We start from the raw sequence: 22,681 nt of genomic DNA, 5'->3' as shown, positions 1-22,681 counted from the left end.
CAGACATTTCTCACCATTTGGGCAACAGTCAGCTGCTGGTGAGCTCAGCTTAGCATTAAGGCCGATCTTCTCATCTAACTCGCGGCAAGAAAGCAAATAAGTTCCCAGGAGTTCCCAGAGCTGTCCCTGTCTGTCACATATTGATGTGTCAAATAAAGGCCGTTGCTTCAGAAATAAGGATGATTCAATAATGTCAATGTCTGCTGTGTTTTTCTTCCAGGAGAGAATGCTGAGTCAGAGTGGGGTGAACGCAAGGAGTCGAGATGTGTTTGGGTTACGCTGCCTTCCAGGTAAGACTGTACTTTCACAAGCTAATGTTCAGAGGTATGTGTAACAGTTTTTAAATATGCAAGGATATTAGTGGCCATCGTTGTTATTATGATCAATGCATCAGTTCTTAGCCCCCTCACTATAACCTCCATTTTCTATTGTACTTCCTTTAACTTCTGCTTTTGAAAAATAAAGAGTCATTCTAGCTACGGTAACAACAAACAGCTTGCAACTGAATATTGCAGCCAGTAAGACAGAATAAATGTTCGAATGCACTGAATAATATAACACCTCACAGCACAACCTTCAGTTGACAACTGCCATCGTGCTCCGTGATCAAATGAAATCAAATGAATGAACTCAAAAACTGCTGCTGCATTCATTGTTCTATGTGGTTTGAGTTTTCCATATTGCACTAGGAGCCACACCTGGACTAGGAATGTCACAGCAGGTGCTGTGCCTTTTGAGATGGGAAAACATCTGCTGTTGAAAAGCTAACCTGAGCACACAATAGGGGACTGGGAGCGCAATGAACAGTTGTGAAGCTGAGATCAAAACGCCTGGCAGTTTTATTGTATAATGAAATCAGGTATTAACAAAATTAAATTAGAAATGTGTGTTACTTACTTTTGTAGATGTGTACATTATGGTTACTGCAAAATGTAACCATTTGCTTTAGCAGTACCAGTGCCTGAGGTAGTTGTGCCTACATTCTTTTATTCGCTTTGTATTAGAGTGACAGTCATGCTCACTTGGGATCATTAGTGATTCTATTTGTGCCCCACCCTGCACCTCCTGGGTTCAGCTGCCTTGAAGGATAACCACTGTATTTTCAAATGCTGGCCCTGTTTTTTTTTTTTTTATATATATATATATTTTGGGTTCAAAATGGTACAAAAACTTTTCAAATTTGCTCAGTAGGTTGCCTCCACAGGAAGCCAAGAACAGGCAGAGAACATTCTGTAATGGCTGCAACATAATCCTTTGAGGCAATTGCACCTGATCAAAGTAGACTTTTAAGATCCTTTTTGTTTAACCAGAAACAGCTATTGTATCGCACTGTTCAAAACCACCAGACCTCATTGACAAAAACAGTACTAACCCTTTAAAACACCAGCGTTGCACAATAGCACAAACTAACTGATCAAAACATTGGTAGACTTTAATTCAGTTTTTTTCAATGGACTCTGGTGGCTTAAAACCAAGCAATATAATGGCTATTTCTTGTTCAACAAAAATGTTCTTACATTATGTTCTTATTTATGTAGGGATCCTTTCTGTAATGTTGTCAGACAGTTACAATAATAACCTGAGCCTGTTAGTGGCAAAAACAAGCACTTTTAATGGACATATTTTGATGTGGCACAATTCTCCCCAAGAATTACATCACAGCGTTTACAGCCCATTCGCTGCCTGTGGAGATGATCTACTGGACCAATTCCAAACGTTTTTGTACCTACCTGTCATTTTTTACCCCAAAAGATGTAAAAATGGGGCCCACATTTGAAAATACTAGAGTTATCCTTTAACAAGATATGGCCTCCAGATCCTCGTCAGCATGAAGTCACTTTCCCTTTCCCCCAACCACGAAAACCACGAGAGAGTGCAGCCAGCTAGGCTTACCAGAGGTCAACCCTCTTAACCCAAGTGATAATCTGCAGGATGGTGCAGGGCCACAAAAAATCTCTGCTGCTGAAGTTATGTCTTGAGCCCAGCCCTGCTCGTGTTCCTGTGTCAGCAACACTCTGCAGAAGCTTTTCATAAGAATGGCAGCTGACCAGAGTGCCTGGATCTGAGACAGGCTAATCTTTAACACTGCCTATCAGCAGTTACTCACAGCAGAGCAGAAGTGTAAATGAGTGTGTGTGTGTGTGTGTGTGTGGTAAAGCAAGTTTATGAGGTGAAGAGATACTTCCTTGGCCCATTTCAGTCTCAGCTATATTCATTTGATCTTTTTTCTTACTTTTTTGTAATAAAGGACAAAAAGTCTCATGACCTTACATTGACTTTTACTCTAACAAACGCACACACTCACATAGTCATGTACAAACATAAAGAATAAACACACATTCATGAATGCACAAATACTCTTTACAAACACACTTGCACTTCCGTCTTTATTTTTATCCACTTCGTCAGCCTAATTTGTTTTCCAGCAGTGCCTTTTCATCACATACTTTCCACTGTGCCGCTCCTCAACAACACACACACAGATCCTATTCTAAGCTTTTAACATTTCACTGTGAAATGTCGACTGTCTTTACTTCACCTTTTTTTTTTTCCCCTGCTGGCTTTCATTTTCATCTCCATCTATAAACCACCTTACTTTGCCTAACCCCTCTCTCTTTATTCTCTTTCTTTCTCCACCTCCATTCTAGGCAGAGTAGAAACACAGCTGTCCACGAGAACCTGTCTCACATTAAGAGAAAGGGGACCACAGATGTGTACTGGCAGCATCGTTTGATTTTGTTCTCTTTTTCCAGTCAGGTCAATACAAACTCATCCTTAAATTACTTGCAGTGCTGTAAATATAGCTTTTAGCCATTTTTAGGACAATTAAGAGATTCAGATTTTGGGCAGGGAAAGCTATCCTTTGGCCCTGTCACCACTGTGCAGAGTAAGTCCACTCTCTGCAGAGTAAATGCTGAGACAATTTGTGAGAACAAGTTCACTTTCAGACACAAAGGAGTCGTGAGTCAGTGTTACAGCACCGAGTTAAAGGGCTCACATTGCACCTGTGGACTCGCTTTCTCTCTCTCAAACACACATAATCTGCGAAGGGACGGTTCATGTATCAGCACTGCGTAAAAACAGTATTGTTTGTTCTCATATCAGCAACAGCACAGTGTTGTTGCACAGTTGTGCCACTGACAAGTTGAGAACAACCATACCAATCACAAAATGAGAACAGCGTTTGCAGGAACTGTCCCGCGCTCCCAGTAGTTAACGGGCAGTGCTCGGCGTCCACGGTGTTCTCATGTGACACCGGGACACAGGACCGCAGAAACCGAGCCAGCCTGCGGGAGGGCAGATGGGTCAGGCCAGCTCCGACAGCCATAGGTAGATTATGTACTGTTTCAATGCTGTGAGTGGGGGAGGGGGTATACTGTCCATTCACACACAATGCCAAGAGGCCAGGACCCCCTTCACAGTCTTATGTTACTGTGGGCTTAAAGGGCTGTCAATCAGCGTTATACCGCGTTGATTGATGGACAAGAGACCAGAGCATTGGTATTTGTATACTTGGGTCTCGATCTTGAGGTTGAAAAGGGTATTAAATTCTCTTTGTATGACTTTGAATGGATAACCCCAATCCATGACTGGACCAAAGAGAAATTGGGGGAATTTATGTTTCTGGTTTTCAATATGTCTGGAGATATAGTGTATTACACTGCTAATATTCATTTAGCGATGACTGGTATGTTACAACAGTTTACTGAGACTGGCTTTGTGAAGGGAAAGTTAGATGGGATATGTTTTGCTTTGCTGCATTACCAGACAAGCTAACCTAACACGGTGATCATTTTGAAAAAGCTATCACTATTTGCGGATCACATGAAGGTTGGTGGTTTTGGACTCTCGGTACTATAATGTGTCAACAGTGCAGTCTTCTGGACATTTTGTGCCGTGTTAAATCATAGGGAAAATATAATTATGAGTTGCTCGCTTGTCAGTACAACTGCATCCCAAGATTTAACCCAATGTAACCTTTCCTGGTCTTTACTCATTCTCTCAGTGGGTTGAGGGAGGCAGAAACCTTTTGCTCTGCGTGTATCCTAGCCGAAAATGAGGACCAAATGTGGATTAAAACAAATAAAACGGAGGCTGGGAGCATGTGGTTCAGATCTCTCTCAGCTGTATTTTCTCAGGCTGATCCTTCAGGCCGCTCTCTCCCCACATCCAAGTCAGTGACCACAACATCAACAGAAGTAGCTGAAACATTTAAGGGGAAAACTCAAATTTAACCTAAATGTGGAGAAAAGTCCTACGTTTACGGCCCCACCGGTTGTGCACATCTAAAACAACTAAGACTTGGTTTTCATAGGAGCGCACATTCTTCAATAACTTCCTGAAAACAAGTCAAACACTTTCTCAGAATTTGAACTGAAGCGACTGTCTGACTTTACTATTCAATTCTGGGTTTCAGTGTAATAAAACTATTCAATGCAGCTTTTTTGCCTCGAGGCACAATGTCTCTTGTCTTCTGCTCCTCACTTTGTCAAAACTCCAACCTGACGTTTTAGTTTGGCAAGGATCTCCCTCTATAATGCTGTCACAGCTGATTTAACATGGCATCTGTGAAACTGCCACTGGCAACGAAGAATCTTCAGCAAACACTGTGACTCTGAAATCAAACAGCCATGGTCTTCAGTGAGGGCTGTCTGCTGTGTGACATGTTCAGCTGTTCCTCTCTGTCTTATTGCTTACCATTGTTGCTGCTTTTGTTTTATTGTTCTTACTAGCTGTAATTCAGCTAACTGTGGGCCACACCTACAGCAAAAGGCATGCACCAGATAAATATCCCAAAATGTCTCAAACGTTTATGGCATATACACACAGGGTCACAGATGGGATAAGACAGTGTGGCCTCAACCAATGTGAAACAAGTGCACTAATACTGTGTAATTAGTCACAGCATATATTGTTGAGCTCTGTCTGAGGCTCTCCAGGAAGAACATAAAAGATTTTACTTGATTAAAGGACAACTGTCTCATAAACACCTTCACTTGTCGGGCTGACTCGTGCTGGTCTGACACACCTGCCAGCACAAACCTATTAAATTTCACCAAATAGTACAAATAGGCCCAGAAGCCTCTGTTCCCTGCCTTCCTTTTCCTCTCCCCCTCAGCTCTCAAATCTTGAGGCTACAGGAATGTCTTCCGCGGTACTGCTCCCTGAGGAAACACTAAAATGAGGCATGCAAAGCCACAGATTGTCCTGTGAAAGAAATGCTCTCAACAAGGGTTCACTTGTGTTCACTGTGCTAAGCATCTGAAATCTCTGTAGCTAGATCGTGTGTAGTCAGGTTTAATTGATATTTCAAGCCTGGATTTTTTTTTTGCATGGTTTTAGAGGCTGAAGTGCATAGGCATAATCATAGAGCACGCCCAAAGACTTCTCTCCTCTTGTGCAATCCGCAAATTATGGCATTGGAAGCAAAGGCTCCTCTTCCTCTTTCTCTCACAGCATAAACAAGTGTGTCATGTGTAAAAATGGCCGTTTCCTGTTTGTGCCCTGGTATACCCCAAAACATTAATTAAGCTAAGAGCAAGCATTCTGCAGGGACTGGGCTCAGCCCAACAGCTCTACTCTCATTTTCAGTTTAAGTGCCGCGCTGGTTCCTTCCACATGTGCTGTGAAGGAATTTTGTGTTTCCTAAGAATGTTTTTTCAGTTTTCAAGGAGTCTTTCTTCGTCTTTTTGATGGTCTTTTGAGTGAATGAAAACATTTGCTTTGCCTGTGTCTGTCCAAACACTCTTGCCATAGACAAAAAGGCCATTTTCTCTGTGTCTACCCTATCCAGGACTCAGTTGCCATGGAAACCCACAGTCTAGCTGGCAAAGGCTTTGTATTCCTGCAGGAGACTGTTATGAATGTGCTGTCTCACCGCTCTGTGTGTGTCTGTGTGTGTGTTTTGGTGAGGGTGTTTATGCACATCTGTGTTTATGTGTAAGACATTTTTCTTGGTAAAATGTTTTTCTGTTTTTGAAAGCTTTGTCCTGGAATTTAAGATTCTTCTTTCGACCACCCTCTGCACACATATACACATTTCAACATATCAAATACTATTAAAAGTGAAACAAATAGTTTTGCTTCAGATGGAATTCTGTTCCCTCTGTAGACACCAGAAAGTCTAGATTTAGAGATTTAAGCTTTCATTAAACAGTAAATGGTGCTCTGTTTGCTAGGTTTTCATTGGTCTTTGCTCATACTGCAATTATCAGATTATCATTGGCATCATTGAACATTATTACATTTGACGTAATTTAAGTAGTGATTGTCATCCATAAGGTGGCATTAGTGTGTGTCTGTCCATCTACTGAGGCCTGAGGACCTGAAACAATAAGCAACAACTTGTTTAAAGGTGTTTGTTACACCCATTTCCAGTAGGTTACTCCCAGTGAACTTCCTTGCTGCTGCTTCTTTGTCTGTACACTTCCTGTTATGAATCCTCACTAGAAGCCCCCCTGTATACGTTCAGTCCTGTAGTTAAATCAAACCCCTTGGCTGACCTGCATTATCCATAAACAATAGCGTGTATCAGCTGTACTGCATCTCCCCTCTGTCCCTACTAGGCGAGTGTGTACTTCAGAGAGCTGTTATGGTGAGGAAGAAGTTGACTGCCAGGGAAGGAAGAGGCTGGCTGTCTGGGACCCTCTTCTGTACCCACTTCAGAGTGGCCTTTGTGCCCCAGGACAGTCCCAAACCTGATGTGAGTCCCCCAGAACACCTGCACAGATTAAAATACTGCTCCTCTATTATGTTTCATTATTATGTAAATGTATGTTTTAAGAGTGGCATTGTAAAGAACATTTAACATAATGCAAAAACTGTGATAACAGGAGTGAACTTTGCTCTTTAACATTCTTTTTATTACTTTCACAATGCAGGACAATGCAGACCCAGTTCTTTTAGGGGATCATGATGTGGCTTTGGCATCCATAGAGAAAGTTGTGGTTGGTAAGTAAAACCGTATGACCACATTTTAACTCACGACCAGTAGAAAGTATTTTCAGTAATGCTATTACTGGAGATTTATTGACTAGTATTTCTTTTATGTGATGCCCCACCCAGCCTAGTGTACTGTGCTTGAATCCTGTTATTACTGTCATTGTTATTTTTTTCTCAGGACTTATGTTTCTTATAATGAAGACACCAGGAAGGATGTTGCATAGTTTTTAAAAACTGGATTTTGTTATAACTTCAACCAGCTGCTTATTGTCACTAAATTGGTTTGGAGCCAAAAACGTTTAAAGTTGTAATCCTTAAGATTTCAGAAATGGTTGACTTAGTGAATGCAAATATTAGTCATTGAAGAGTATTAGAAATTGATTCCATGAAAATGTTAAGGATAAGAACTTTAAAAGTGGCATAATGGACCAAAGAAGGTGTTATGATTCAAGTAGAAAAAGCACTTCCCTGAGATCATTACTGAAATACAGAAATACAGTTGAAATAAAAATACTGTAAAGTTAATTTTAGTGGAGCCCGTGCACTATAGGTCTAAGCTACATACTGTAAATATGTTCGTAACTTATTCTCAAGGGTTCTTTGTCTCTTGACTCATCTGTTTGATTTGTCCCCCCTGTGTGACAGTGGGCCCAAACAGGACCAAGCTGGTGACTCCAAACTCGTCACTGAAGTTCACCCCAGAGGAGCTGGTGCTTTACTGCAGGGACCTGCGAGTCATCTGCTTCCTCTTTGACCGCCTCACTCCTGACACACAAGTCATAGAGGTGTGTATCTGTCTCCTGACTTTAGGACTGAATGCTGAATTTGTGCATGCGCAGCACAGAAATGGACATGGTCTAAGGATGATTGATTTTGAAATTACTTTTCACAGATCTATTCTTTTTCTAATTCTTCTCCTTCAGATCTGTGCACTAGGGTTGTTGCTAGTATTTGCATGTAACTCCATATTTCGGTGTGTGTGTGCGTGTGTGCGTGCGTGCGTGCGTGCGTGCGTGCGTGCGTGCGTGCGTGCGTGCGTGCGTGCGTGCGTGCGTGTGTGTGTGTGGCGGGGGGGTGTAAGACTCTGGATACTGTCCTACTGGTCTTTTGTCAGTTTACGAGCCTAAAGACTTCTGCGTAGAGAAGCTAATCTGTACCATAGATGGCCTGACTCTGACTCTGCGGGCTCCTGATGTTGAAAGCTGATGACCTTTGTCATGTTGATGGGCTCTCTGTGGTTTCGCTCCTCAGATAACCTACACCATCGCCAAGACCTACCAGCCTCTCAAGCCAGGGTCAGTTTTATCTTTCCAGAACGCTGCCCTCGGGAGTGTAGGTGAGTAGATTAATGTATGCACCCTCATGTATACCCACCCCCCCCCCCGTAACTCATACAATACCTTATCAGTCTTTCAGTCTGTCTGTCATCCTACAGACTAGAACACAGAGGGATTCTTAGATATAGCTCACATATTTTTTTTTGTTTTCACGATTGCATCTTAGCATGCACTAGACTCATAATGATAATAATTTCATGAAAATGGTGTTTACTGTATGTGTGGACCCATTCACACCGACTAATGTCCTAATGTGTAGACAGATAATCCGGACCTGAACCAAATAATCTTGATATATTTCCAAAATAACTGAGAAAATTAATTATTATTTCGCATACCACTGCCTTACTTGTGTGTCTGTTTGGATGTTAATGCATATTTCACTGTGATTAATATTCAGAGAATTAACAGCTCAGTGAAAGTGAGAAGCAAAAGCCCACATAAACCAGAAAGGCAGCATGAACGTGAGTCATGTCCTGTGCTTGCTCTGTAAGGCCTTAAAAGTTTTCTCCTGGTTTGCCTGCATCGAGTCTGTTCTCACTTTGGTTTTCACCCGCTCCAGCCCCAGGGACAGAATGTACCCAAAACTGTGATCACTGTTTGTCATTTACCCGTGTCTTCAACTCTGTTTCATCTATTTGTGTCTATTTTTACTTTCTTCTGTACCATCCGGAGGTGATTTTATAACTCATAAGACTGGAGAGAATATTAAGCAGGAAACATAACGGTTTCTGTGCAGACCATAATGACATATACTGTTGTGCTCACATCCTCTTTGGTTGGCAAAATTCTCCTCCATGATGATGAAATGAAAATATCACCCTTGAAACCATGACCAGATGTGAGGAAATCTGAGTGGTTTTGCAAGCGAAGCACACTAAAGTTTTCAAGGGCCTATTTTGTCAGTGATTGAAAAGCTCAGTTTGTGAAAGAAAAAAGAAACCATTATATATACTGTATATATTTTATAACCAAACCACTGGTTGTTCACCTCGACCGTATAGAGTAATATGAGCCCGTCTTTACAATACATTATGCTATGCTAACACTACGCTGGGCCGACCAGGCTGCAGATAACTGTCAGTTGTTGGATAAATAATGCAAGCCCCCCTCTGAAGCAAGTCACTAGATGACCCACAGTTCAACCTTGCCCCAGGGGTCAAGTGTGTGGTCAGTGCTTTGCTTTCTGTCAGAGAGAGAGACAGAGAGTAAACTTTATTGTCTCCAAGGGGAAACATGTCTTGCCGCGTGTTATTTCATATAAATAAACATCACAGAAACACGAAAAGCATCTGACACAATGCTAGACAGTTGCTTCACATAAAACACCTTAAAAGCATAAAAGAGACATTTGATCATATATTTGATAATGACGGCATAAAAAGAAACCGTAAGAATTTAAATGTGTAAGTGCAGTCTGGTAAATGTATGACGACATCACTCACAGTACTGTGGCTTTCCAGAGGATTCAGTCACGTATTAGGACAAGCAAGTGCCCTAGTTATTTAACCCTTACATACTGTTCGGGTCAAATTTGACCCGTTTTGACATTTGACAGCAGTAAAAATACCCTAAAGTTCAAAAAGTCTCCTCTTTTTTAGATATTCTAAATAGCCTCTGTAGTTTAAAATTTGGTATAGACACTTACTATGAGGGAATTCTTTGAAGGTTTGAAGGCTTTGAAGGCATTCTGGGAAGGTATAAAATATGAACAGTATGCAAGGGTTAAGAACATAAAGTTTATTCACTTCAGTTCCACTAAGACACATTTTTCTGAATTCTTTGTTCAGTTGTTGAAACGAGTTAGATTGGGAATTTGCATGATTTGACTATTTTGATCTCCCCCTAAAGTTAGTTTGGCAGAAAAGGAAGCAAGAGCTCCGACTGGATTAGTTCAGAGGCATCTCACAGTCAGCTGCGTCTGTCTGCTGAACATTCCAGCAGACAGCCAGTATCAAGTGTTTTTTACTCTGTTTCAAGTCCAAGGTCACATCTTTAAATAGCTTGTTTCATCCAGCCAGCTGTTCAAAATCCAGATGTGTTCAGTTACAATGATATACAACAGAGAAATACAGCAAATCCTTGCATTGAAGAAGCTGGAAATAAAAAAGCTTTTTCTCAGTCAATCAGCTCTACTCATGAAGCTCCAATCCCATTAGTTGCTCACTGATCAGTCCCTCATACCACACCAGGACTCGCTGATCTCGCTGAATTGCCAAAACTCTCTTCAAAAAAGACTTAAAAAGCTTTTTTTTCCCAGAAAAGCCACGTACTCTTTGTATAAAATATAATTTAAGAAGTCACAGTATCATCATATACTGTAACTGGTCATAGGTATCAAAACAATATTTGCACTCTTACACATGATATTAAAGATGCGATGTGTTTTGAATCATTTTCCTCCTCCAGAGATGAAGCAGTTTCTAAGCAACCGTCGCCGAAACGCCCACATGAACTGGTTCGAGTCTGCTTCAGACTGGGAGCAAGAGGTAGAGAGGTGTGGGGCCACGGGCTGGAGAGTCAGCTCGGTCAACGACCGCTTCGAGATGTCCACCAGGTAAAATTCACACCCGAGGTGAACAGTAAGCAACACAGTTTAGTGTGATGTATATCACTTTTCCCGAATATCCTTTTCTCAGTGTTATCTCATAAGCAGTGATGCAGAAAAACGTGAAACGCCAAGCCAAAGAATAGCACTGAGTAGCACTCTTTGTGCTTTTTGGAACGTGTGAATACATCTGCTTGCAAGACTTTGACAAGAGAATGTTTTTGGGATGCAGGATATGAGGGAAACTGAGAATGTCAGGCGAAAGCAAGAAACTCCTAAAAAAGATGTGAAGAAGACGCACTCAGTATGCTTAATTGATGTGTTCCACAAGATCAATGTTGGCCTTTTGAATGCAGAAATTCTCATCCATCTTCCATTGCTGCTGTCACTCAATAAAGCTGAGCGTTGTGTTTCCCGTCAGCCTGCCCAGGTTCATCGTGGTTCCTCAGAAGGTTTTAGACACTGAGCTGAAGAAAAGCTTCGCCCACTTCAATGAAGGACGCATCCCTGTGAGTGCACTTAGCATTGAGAAACATCGCTTCATGAATTCATGTGTTGAATTCATGTCCTGTGAACTAGGCTTTTCTTTCAAGGCTGTTTTTTGAACAACATTTTCTATGTTTGAATACATTTTTCTAGAGATTTGATATATTATTCTGATGGTCCTGGACTTTATAATTCTTGCATTTGTAACTCTAAAACCAAAGAACTGAGAGACAAATTTTGTCAAATGTAATTTGCTATAAAAATAGGAATGCTCACAAAACATATTTAAGGTGCTGCAGAGAGTACTCAGTTATATGTTATGGAGATGAGACCACATTTAAGTGTGTAAAATCTCCAACAAATATGCTGAAGATCAGAAAGATTCAAGTCTCTCATCTGGAGGAAACGGCACAAGCTGTGAGAAAGAGACGCTGAATGATACTTTCACATGTGTTCTTCCTTCTTACTGACATTCCTATGACACAAATTACAAGATGAGCACAGACACAGTGGGTGCCTTGAGGGGATTTTAACAATGTGGAACGTGTTATCAAAGAGGGCGAAATTGTGTTTTTTCACTGCAGCGCTGGTGTTGGCGACACCCCCGAGGCAGCGATCTACTGCGAATGGCCAGCTTCCAGAACAACATCTACCATGAGAAAGACGACATCAGGTGTGTGTGTGTGTGTGTGTGTGTGTGTTAGTGCATGTGTGCCTGTCAGCATGAGCACTAACATTTGAATGTGTTTTAAGATGATTTAGCTGTACTGGTGACTGCAGGCTGCAACTGTTACAAGGCAAAGCAAGGCGTACAGTAAGCTAATAACAGGTTTGATGTTAAGCCTTGAAGCAGCTGTAGGAAACTTTGTTAAAGAAAAAATTTAACCATTAGCTCTGTCCAAATCTAAATTAAAGGGTGCTACAAAAGAAATAATTCCATCCTTCCTAATTACATGGGAAATGTCAAACAGTACCAGGGAAAGGAAACTTGATGTAGGGAAACTGGAATGACTAATGTCCGATTGCTGTCTCCTTAGTAAGTTTTAAGGAAACTAAACATTTAAAATAGCCCTCAGTAAAGTAGCAGCTGGCTAAAGCTGTTAAAGAAGTTTGAGGCTACAGTTTAAAAGCCACCTAATTCAGTGTGAAGTCACAATAACAGGCTGATGAGGCAATAAGGAGGTTTTAATGAGGAAATTTTTTAGGCATTAAACCTTCAAGCCTTGAGAGATGAAATCTACCGCTGACAAAGAAGCAAATCAAAAAGCCGCTGCAAGGCAACTTGATCACAAAGTAATCCCAGCTTGCTGCAGCGTGCTAACGTGGTGTGTTGTTCTGTAGGAACCTGGAGATGATCCTGTTTGGTTGCCAGTCCTCTCTGTGCGTGGTGGTGGAGCTGGGCGAGGAGCTGCCCTCGCCTGCTGATATCCAGCTGGCACACAGCCGCCTGCGCGCCCTCTGTCTGGGAGGTGGGGATAAGACTTAAAACACACACATCCGCCGCACACAACACCTGAGCAAATATGTATTTAGACACAACACAAAAAACACTAATGAGGTGTCCACTGGGTGTATAAACCTCTGTCACAACAGGGCTGATGTTGCACCAAACTAAATCTTATTTATTTACTTAAGTTACTTACTTATTTGAAGAATTTAAATGTCCTTCAAACCACTGAGGCTCTCTGAGTTTTCTTCACTTTCTTTATCCCATTTGATGCACATTTCAAAATGTGCAATTACATGAGTGTTGTGCAGAGCTGTTTGGGTCGTCCCTCTCATACAGTGACAAGTCAAAACAGGCTTTTTGAAATGGTCTTTATTGCTGCTTTTGTCATGTCGGCACACAGAGCACATTCCACAGTGGAGTAAACAGAGAGATGACAAAACTCACGGCCGTCTACAACCAGTGGTCCTGGAATTGAAATGCTGACCTATCTCACACTCGCACACAGGCTCACTCTGTCTCTCGCTCTCTGTTGCACACGAACAATGTTCAAGGGTCGGCGATTATCACGGTTCACACGTTTGTCAGCTCAGTGTTTTGTCTTTTGTGGGTGAGTGGCTCACAGCTCAGAGGATTGTTCCGTAAAAACAACCATTAAGATGTATTTGGTTGGCTTACTGGCAGTGGGCTTTGATTCATCAAAACAACTAGGTAGAAAATGAAAATAGACTTTGGGAATAGCATTAAAGGCTAATCCCCCTGAGATTATGTGGATTTTGCATTTAGGGTCCCATTTAAGATGTGGACAATTTAGTTTGAGAAGCTAGCTTTCCTTTGGTGTGAAATGGATACTAGATTTCATAACCTGCAGTAAATAATAGACAGCAATAATAGACAGAGAAGCATAGACGTTTTCATCAAAGCAGTATTTCTGCACATGTTGAAGACCTGATGTTAGTTCCTGTGCTTCATTAAAAGCTTTATTTCTAACTGTGCTCTAGATCAAAGCTGTTTTGGATTTGTTGAGTGACATAATGTCTGAACATGATCTGCCTTTTTTCCTGTTTTGGCCTCTAGACATCTCCACATCTGTGTCAGTGCCTGATGACAAATGGTTATCTACCCTGGAAAGCACCCGCTGGCTAGACTACACCAGGTATCAGCTCTGATCTGGATCTGAGTCTGGCAATTCATGTCATCCATAACATGATGAGGCATTAAAAATCCTTTGACACAAGATGTTTGCAGAAGTGAATGCATGCAGAAGTGAATGCATGCTTATTAAAGTATTCGGTTTCTATGTACATACAGCATCCAAAAACTGCTGGTCACTTGGGGTCAGTGTATGTTTGTTAAATGCATCATCCTTTATGGGGAAACTTCAAAAAGTTGCTCCCATGAGTATTATCTGATATTTACTGGGTTATAGAACATCTGCTGAGAAAGCATTGATAATAATTTATGCTAAATTGTTTAACTCCAACATTTTTGACACATGTTTGTAATGGGATGTCTGTGTTAGATTTTAGATATCGTTTATTGATCCCTCAGTGGGGAAAGTTTGCTGTTACAGCAGCTCAAAGGGGACAGACAAAAGCACACAGTTAAAAGAAATAGAAAATTAAATAGCAATAATATAATATATACCGAGGAAAAAACCTATATACACAAAGAAACAATTATATACACAATAATTATCGCTGTAATGAGATGAATGCGATTTGATGTTATCAACCTGCCTCTCTGTCTCCAGGTCATGTCTGAAGAAAGCTACAGAGGTCGCCTGCCTGCTTCGCGGTGGTCACCTGACTGTGGCACTGCAAGGTGAGTCATGTGACCGAGGCTCATATTATTCAATCCATTCATTATTCACAGCGCCTCCCTGTCATTAATCCCACATTAGGGCTTGCCCTGAGGTAGCTGTATACCATCGACAAGCACACTTCACTGAGTCTACATGCACACTGTCAATAGGCCTCCATACAACATGCTTTCTGCCATCTGAGAGGAGAGATTGGCTCCATATGAGATTAAAACATATTATGGAGGACTTGTATTCATCCCAAGACAGTTACCGTAAGGTAAAATTCAAATTTATACTTTTTAACACAAAGCAAATAGCCTCCTTCCACATGCTTCCTCACATTACTCTAATATAGGCGCTTATAGACCCACACATATATTCAACAACAGTTCACAGTACTAAAGTATCAGTTAAAGGGTTTCAAGAGAATGAAGTGGATCTGTGACTGTCTGTCAGCACAGAGCTGTAATACAGTGTGGATGTTGTGTACGGTCTTTCATTGTTCACTATTGGTTTGAACTTTTAGTAGTACAGCAGGTCTGTTAGTGCTGTGTAAGCCCACCACCCACAAGGGCGGGTGTGGTGTGCTGCTATTCCAGCATCAGTTGAAAGCAGAGGCCTTGTTGACCTGACCCCTGGCTACAATAAGTGGCTGTTCAGATGTGAAATGTTACTTCTCTGGTGGGAAAGGAGACATTGCTACTGTGGAGGATAGAGCAGCAGTAAGTGTAGACAGCCACTGGAGTTTCCTTTCCTGGAGTCGCCTGGGATGAGTGAGACTGGGTGGGTGTGGGGATACTCGAAAGCCCCCGCCTGAGTGTTGCTGTGTTGGAGTTTCTCCCGTAGAACACCACCTCACCTCACCTCCATGTGACTGTGGGTCGCATAAACGAAGATGCTGACTGTTGTTTGTTGTGGAGTAGAGGTGTCAACAGATCACCTCCTGGCAGGGAGTTGGATCAGGTGACGGGGAAAGCTACTTGGGTAAACCCAAACGTGGAGTGAATGTTACCTAAGAGTGTCTGGCTGAGGCTGCAATCTGCAAGGTCATCAGTCTTCACCTCCAAGTTATTTCCAACTGAATAGTCGTGTCATTGTTGCTCTGACTCTGGCAATGCTTCAGCTACCAAGAAACAGTAACACTGAATTTTTGTTTGCCATCCTAACTGCACTTAGAGATGTGTCTGACGCTGAAGGAATGGGAGCAAACCAACACAAAAGAGGGGTGATTTGAAAAGCTAATACTTCACAGTGCTCCTTAGATTCCATGTTATGACTCATTTTACAGACAGTAGGCTTTTGTTTATTTCTAATCATCTGGTCTGGCTGCTTGTGGTTTATTCATCAACACCCAGAAACACAGACCCAACACTGCATTCGTCAAACAATGGGTGTTTTCAGCTCAGGATGTTTACTACTTGCTGCTGGTGTTTGACTGTCTCTGCCACTCCACAGCTGCATGTGACCGAGGCCTGTTCAGCTGAGAGGTCCATATATCAGTCGGAGCTCATTGCCTCCTCGTTGTAGCAGATGTGTCACTGGCTGGCAGTAGCAGAAATGACTCACTACACTAGCCCCAGAAAACTCAGTGTGCCTCTCCCTATTTTGTTGTGTCTGGCACTCGGTCCTTGCCTTTTGTCTTTGTCATCAGCATCATCATCTTTATCTGCAGGTCGTCCCCTTTTCTCTCTCTCTCTCTCTCTCTCTCTCTCTTCCTCTCTCAATTGATTTTAAGCCCTAAGAGGAGTAACAGCAGAATGAAATGGCGGTTGTAAATTACAGGGTTGTATGAAGTACGGTATATATCTCTTAATGATAGCTAAACAAAATGAATAGCAAACACATTACAAACAACAGACACCTCTGCACATCTCCAGCACTGTGATGTACAGTACGTTTCATAAGTCTAATGGCCTGTTAAAATGTGATTCCCCTGCTTTGGTGTTACAGAAGCAGACGACCGGGACCTGAGCTGTGTGGTATCCAGCCTGGTGCAGGTGATGTGCGACCCCCACTGTCGGACCCAACACGGTTTCCAGAGCCTGGTGCAGAAGGAGTGGGTGATGGCCGGCCACCGCTTCTACAGCCGCATCAACTACCACCGCGACAACGACAAGGAGGAGGTGAGGGTCAGGCCTCGCACCAAAACTGCACTGTTGCATTGAACTGTGATGTCTGAATGATGGAGTATAGTCCAGTCTTGCATGTAGGGTTGGACAATAATTCATAATAATTGTAATTGTATTGTGACAGACTACTGTATATCATGAAAACATGATCTCATAAAATGTGACCCAGATGCACGTCCACTCCATTAAAACACTGTAAGACAAAATACCAGATATTTTTAGACCGCATTTCTCAGTGTTAGGCCTTCATCTGAAAGTACAGTTGTATTTTATGGTATTGCTTTTTATGCGCACTCGTGAAGCACCTTGTAAATTAAAGACACCAAAGGAATAAAGTCTGCTCACATGCTAAGTTCCCTTCCCTCCATCCCTACAGGCTCCAGTCTTCCTGCTCTTCCTGGACTGTGTTTGGCAGCTGCTGTCCCAGTATCCCTCTCGCTTCCAGCTGACAGATGACTTCCTGTTGGCCTTACACGACAGCGTTCACCTGCCGCTCTTCTCCAGCTTCCTGGCCAACTGTCAGCGAGAGAGATGCAAACGCTCCCAGGTACCAGACACCTGAGAGGGGTTCTGACAACTACAGCCTGAATACAGTATTGATTAGAATAATAATCATGCAACTCCACTGTGTTATCTTTACAGTAGGGCCTTTGTGTTCATTACATATTAAAGTCATTACAATACCATTTGCTTTTATTATAGATAGTAAAATACTGCTGGGACATTTCTGGATCTTGTTGTAATGTTCTCTTTATCATGAGGAATTAAGTGCCCTACACAAATCCCTACCTTGTATAAATGGTAAATGTATATCCTTGTCTACCCAGAACCTCGGGCAGTCCTACACACCGGTCAATGGCTGGAGAGATGTGCTTCCTCCGGATTCTTCCTCAGACCCATCTGACCCTCCTCTTCCCCCCGTGTGGGACTGGGCCCTGCAGTACAGCAAGCACAGACGAGACCGCTTCACCCAACCTGTCCCCTCAATCCCTCCACTCCAACCGCTGCTCAACGGCAACCTCAACACAAACCCAGATGCACACAGGGTAGGGCAGCCATCTTTTATGATGCAGCACACCCTCTAGTGGCTGTAGTGGGAGCTGCAGCTTTACCACAGGATGACACCAGAGAGCGTCTGGTGTTATTTCTTTGCAGCTTTTTGTTTAAAATGGATCATTTCAGTAGAAATTAATCTCATCAATTTTGGACAGATGTCAGATGCTTATCATGGTAGATGTACAGCTAGAAAGCAACACAGACATTCTTCACTGAGGAGTAAAGGGAGATTCTACTTTAACAGGTTATCAGTATCAGAGAATATGAGGTGCTTACAGATTTTGTTACTGGGAAATGGTCTGATTTCCTGACTGAGCTGACAACTTTTAATGCCTCTCGTATTTCCAAAAGGCCACTGCACCCTCTTCTGGTAGTCACAAAACCTGCATCCTATTGAATCCTTCAGGACTGTTGGACTATAATGTCCCTCAAACTGATCATCAGCAAGTTTCACTGATTTATTGCTCTTCTCTGGTTATAGGACTGCATATAAGGATGTTTAGTAGTTACTTTTGAATAAACATACTCTTTACATGTCACAGCAAGACACTAGCCTGTTGGTGTGAATTATAAAAATTGTATTGTTAGGTTATTTTTGCGGGGGTCTGTGACTCACCACTTTCTCTAACAGTATCTTATCCACCCACGTCTGCCCACCAGCTGGCTGACACCATCCCCGGCTCGGTCTTCCTCCTCTCTCGAGGCACCTTCTCCTGTCCTGCCAACCTGCTTCCCTGGCGCAGCAGCAGCAGCTCAGGAGTTTACAAGAAGAGCCACCGGAGGGCGGCGTCCTCTGAGAACGTGCCTGGCCTGGAGCGGCTGCTGAAAGCTTGGGCCCTGACTGAGTTTCCCCAAAGTCTCACCTCCACCTCTGGACCTCAAGGACCGCTTGACCCCTATGAGCCCTTGCTGCCCCACCTCATGGGGCCCTGCATGGGTCTGTGGAGGGAGTGCTACCTCCGGGGGGCGCTCCATGCACAGGTATGTTGGCAGTGTCCCATAGGTGGTTAAGTTGAAATTAAGGGAGGTCCAGATGAATAAAATGCACACAAAAAGCCCAAAAATACAGTATGCTCACCTCCTCACCTCTCTAAAAATCCTTTGAATGAAACGGTCTGAATGGATGAAACAGAATGAAAAGACACTCTTTGGTTGATGATCTATGATGAGAGGCCGCAACTGGACAACTCTTTTCAAGGGGTCACAAGCCAGAAATGTTTTGAAGCTGTGGTTTACAGGTTGAGAGTGATGTTATTCTATCTATTTATTCATATCAAAAGCCTGTTGAACTGTAGCCAATAGCTCCACAGCTGCATTTTAAAGTTTTAGAGTCCTTCCAGCTCAGTGTTGATAGACACCCAATTTTCAAAGCATTAAATGTCACGACACCAGAAAAGGATTAGTGCTGATTATTTGGTGCTACATTCAAGGAGTTAAGGTGAAGTGGTGAACCGCAACGCAACAGGCTAGGTGACTCTTTGTGTTTACACTCTAATGTAGATTTTAGCTCCTAAAGGATGTAACCTGTAATACAGTGTGTGGAAAAGGTTTCCACTTCAACCTGAGAGTTGGTGAAAGATGCAACAAATAATATACATTTTGATTCATTTTAAGTGATAAAAAGTTGGGCAGGCATCCGTTCAAAGCCCAATACAGTACACTTTAAATATTGCAGGTTTGAGCGTCTAGCTGCAGATGAGTCATTGGGTTTATCGAGTGGGCGACATCCTCCACAACTCTTATTAAATATAGCTTCCGGAGAGCCGCTGTGTTCTGCCTCGTCTCGTCCTCTGTGCTGTATCCTCTCACTTCATGACGTTCGATATGCAGATAAGTTGGAGCAGTTGATTGACAACTCCCAATATGGACGCGGTACTGCCTCGGCGATGTCTGTGCAACAGCGCGTCCGTCAGTGTCCCCATGGTGATGTTAAGAATAGTTGAGGGCTGTGTGGGTGGGTGCAGTCATCTATTTTGAGGGAGCTGTAGAGGAACAAGTAAAACCATTCAAACCGCTAAAGCCCCATCTCAGGTTAACAACGCGGGGGGGAGAGATTCTGTTCTTTTGTTTAACTGAAGTGTTTCCCTACTATTTCACACACCATTAAAGTGCCCCTCCAGGCCCACAAAATCCCCTTTTCTTTCTTTTTCATTCAGGAATGACTGAACGTTTGCTCCTGGGAACCTCTGTGGGTCTAAAACTAGCACCACTTAGCTTTGGTTTCCTTTCCTGGATAATTGATAATTGTCTGTTGCTTTTTCATAGTTGTATCAAAGTCTTGACATGACACCAAACAACTCTCATGTACACTTAATATTAGTACTACTAAACCACTAACCACAACATAAACAATTACTATACACATCTGTAACAATGGCAACAAATACCCAATCGGTAGCATTAGATTGTACAGGTGTACCTATTAAAATGGTACCTTGGTGTGTTGACGTAACACTGTCTGACTGTTAGAAGATAAGGATGGTGGTGTTCTATATCTTTGTTTTTGTCAACAAATTCCATGAAAAGATCACAACCAACAATGTGTCAGTCCATCTCCCCGTACTCTCAGACTTCCCCACCCTGTGTGTGACTCTCAGCTCCAAGCCCACTCCTTCCTGCTGAAGGCATAAATCTTTAAAAACAGGTCACAGAATGTGTGTATAGTTTCAGGTTTTATTTAAAATGGCTAAATATTCTCCCTGTAGTTTTTGGCAAACATTACTCAAACAAGACTAAATAGTGCATTTGTCGGGGACTATTTTCAGCCATGGATGAACACACCCTTGGTGCACCATAGAGTATTTAAGGCAGCTGTGTGTGTGTGTGTGTGTGTGTGTGTGTGATATCTACTCAAGACTACTGTGCCCACATATCAACCAGTGCAACAATGTCTTTTAGTCATAATTGTATCTTTTGGGCAGCCATGGAGGTCTATGGAATAAAGGAATAAGATATCTTGGTGAAACAGTATTATTCACATCTTCCAGCAGTGTGCAGCTGAATCAGGTGCTGCTCCGCAAGCTTCAATCGTCCGTGGGAGGGTTCATCGTTTGACACAACTGTGTCTTCATCAGAGTTAAAACAAACAGGCAAACATAGTTTAGTCAACCTAGAACAGGCGTACAACAGTACGAATAAGATATGTCAGGCTTTGGATACACAGACAATGCTTGTTATTAGGATCCGTTCAGTGTTGGCTTTGATCTTATTTTAATAGGATTTGTTGACACTATGAAAATAAAGCACATCACCAGACTTCTACTTTAATAGTGATCCAAGTGGTAAACATTAAGAAGACTGTGACGGATGTGATGAGGTTGAACAAGTGAAGGTAGTGACCAACTGATCACGTTGCCCTCCATCCTCAGGCCTTCTCCCATCCCATCTCCGCAAACCACCGCCACCCTGTGGAGCGACTGGCCCTGGAGGTGCAGCAGCTCAAAGACAAGCTAGCACAAGCGTCCACCAGCGCGGATCCAAACCCACCCACCAAGACGGCTGAGGCCCGGCGGACCGACACCAACCTGAACCAGAACACCAACAACGGCACCTTCCTCTTCCCAGCGTCGAGGCCTCAGGGCACGGCGGTGCCCAGAGCAGCTCCCCCTCCTACCTCCGCCAACCACCAGACCTCCAGAGGCCCTCCGCCCGCCTCAGCTCCGCCATACAGGCCCGGCCACAAAGACAATGGCGGCAGCAACAAGCACACCTTCCTGTTCGGGCACTCCTCAGTAACAGAGGCCCGCCCTGACCAGCGTTATTACCCAGCGCCCAATAACACTAAGCTGCCTAAGAGCAACGGGCCCTCGGTGGCTTCCTGAGGTCTGTTCCTGGTCTTAACTGGTCTCCTATATGATACAGACGCCATGATCAGGTACTATAACCAAATCACCTGCCTGCACAGTATGAAACCAACGTGTCCCTCTGTGGTGTCGTGCTGAGGAGACCCAGACGGGAGCTGATTGACTACAAGGTGATAAAAACGTTGGGGTGGACCACAGGGAACTGCAGTAGTATAAAATAATCAGTGCAAGAGCTCTCGACTCTGCTACTTATCGTCTGTACTGTACTAAAAAATGTGATAACTGTTTTTTATATTTGTAAAGAAACTATTCCACTGATGAGTATGTCTAAGACAAAAAGAAAAAGGGCTGAAGATGTCGGAACGTACGCCGACACATCTTCACGAGCACATCCGGCAGTGTCCTAAAATGCAGTCGACACATTTTGTAGATGTCAGGTCACCCTTCAAGAGAGAAAGACAGCTTCAAGTTTCCATTTTTAGCTTCTTATCACAAGTGGGTCACAGTGGCTGAGCGGGACAGCGACATGGGTGCGATAAGGTGGTTCTTAGGGCGCTTTGACAGTGAATGGACACACCCCAGCGCCTCACTGGGTCTGACCTGTGTGACCATTAGACTTTTTTTTTTTTTTCCACTAGCGCTTTAGATCGTTATCATGTCATCCTAATGTGCAAAAATTTGCTTCATGAATTCCTTTTTGAATTACAGTATCGTTTGGAAAGTGATCATCTTTGAAAACTGTCATTTTTGAACTCCAGGCGCTGCGACCAGTGACTTTAATGTGGAATTTAGGGCATGAGAGCTATTTCGGTCCCGCTCTCATATCTCTCCACTTGCATGTGTGTTCGGGAGCAGCGAGGCCTATATTCAGCTCTGAGTGCTCCGTTATCCTGGATGCGGCTAAAGTCGCTGCATACGACTCCCTACATGAACAACATCATTTCAGGGCTTCAGCCATGTAACCTTATTTAAACTTTCATCTTTCTTTCAAGTATTTCTGACCGTTATCCGTCAATTTATCTTGTCATACATGCAGATAAGTGTGATTTCTGAATCGTTTCTGACCAAATTTAGTACGGAGTCAAAAAAACAAACATTACTCTGCCTTTTGATGGCCGTACCTTGAGAA

General features: G+C 42.9%; 1 protein-coding gene across 2 annotated transcripts in view; it reads left to right on the top strand.

Annotated features, from left to right (window-relative positions):
* mtmr11 (myotubularin related protein 11) overlaps window positions 1-22,186 on the top strand; it is a 29,084-nt gene extending 6,898 nt beyond the window's left edge. For both annotated transcript variants that reach the window (XM_070835605.1, XM_070835606.1), the window contains exons 2-17: window positions 221-290; window positions 6,567-6,703; window positions 6,882-6,951; window positions 7,588-7,727; window positions 8,194-8,278; window positions 10,689-10,836; window positions 11,249-11,336; window positions 11,898-11,986; window positions 12,655-12,782; window positions 13,838-13,916; window positions 14,514-14,584; window positions 16,515-16,687; window positions 17,070-17,240; window positions 17,521-17,739; window positions 18,410-18,730; window positions 21,118-22,186. In XM_070835605.1, the coding sequence (XP_070691706.1) occupies window positions 221-290; window positions 6,567-6,703; window positions 6,882-6,951; window positions 7,588-7,727; window positions 8,194-8,278; window positions 10,689-10,836; window positions 11,249-11,336; window positions 11,898-11,986; window positions 12,655-12,782; window positions 13,838-13,916; window positions 14,514-14,584; window positions 16,515-16,687; window positions 17,070-17,240; window positions 17,521-17,739; window positions 18,410-18,730; window positions 21,118-21,570 (2,442 nt within the window). In that variant the 3' untranslated portion in view covers window positions 21,571-22,186. The remainder of the gene's footprint in view (window positions 1-220; window positions 291-6,566; window positions 6,704-6,881; window positions 6,952-7,587; window positions 7,728-8,193; window positions 8,279-10,688; window positions 10,837-11,248; window positions 11,337-11,897; window positions 11,987-12,654; window positions 12,783-13,837; window positions 13,917-14,513; window positions 14,585-16,514; window positions 16,688-17,069; window positions 17,241-17,520; window positions 17,740-18,409; window positions 18,731-21,117) is intronic.
* The last annotated feature ends 495 nt before the right edge of the window (window positions 22,187-22,681 follow it).

The sequence above is a fragment of the Pempheris klunzingeri genome, chromosome 8 (genome assembly GCF_042242105.1).
Source record: "Pempheris klunzingeri isolate RE-2024b chromosome 8, fPemKlu1.hap1, whole genome shotgun sequence".
NCBI classification, from domain to species: Eukaryota; Metazoa; Chordata; class Actinopteri; order Acropomatiformes; family Pempheridae; genus Pempheris; species Pempheris klunzingeri.
Note: the sequence above shows the minus strand (reverse complement) of the source record. Positions and strands in the feature narration are given on the sequence as shown.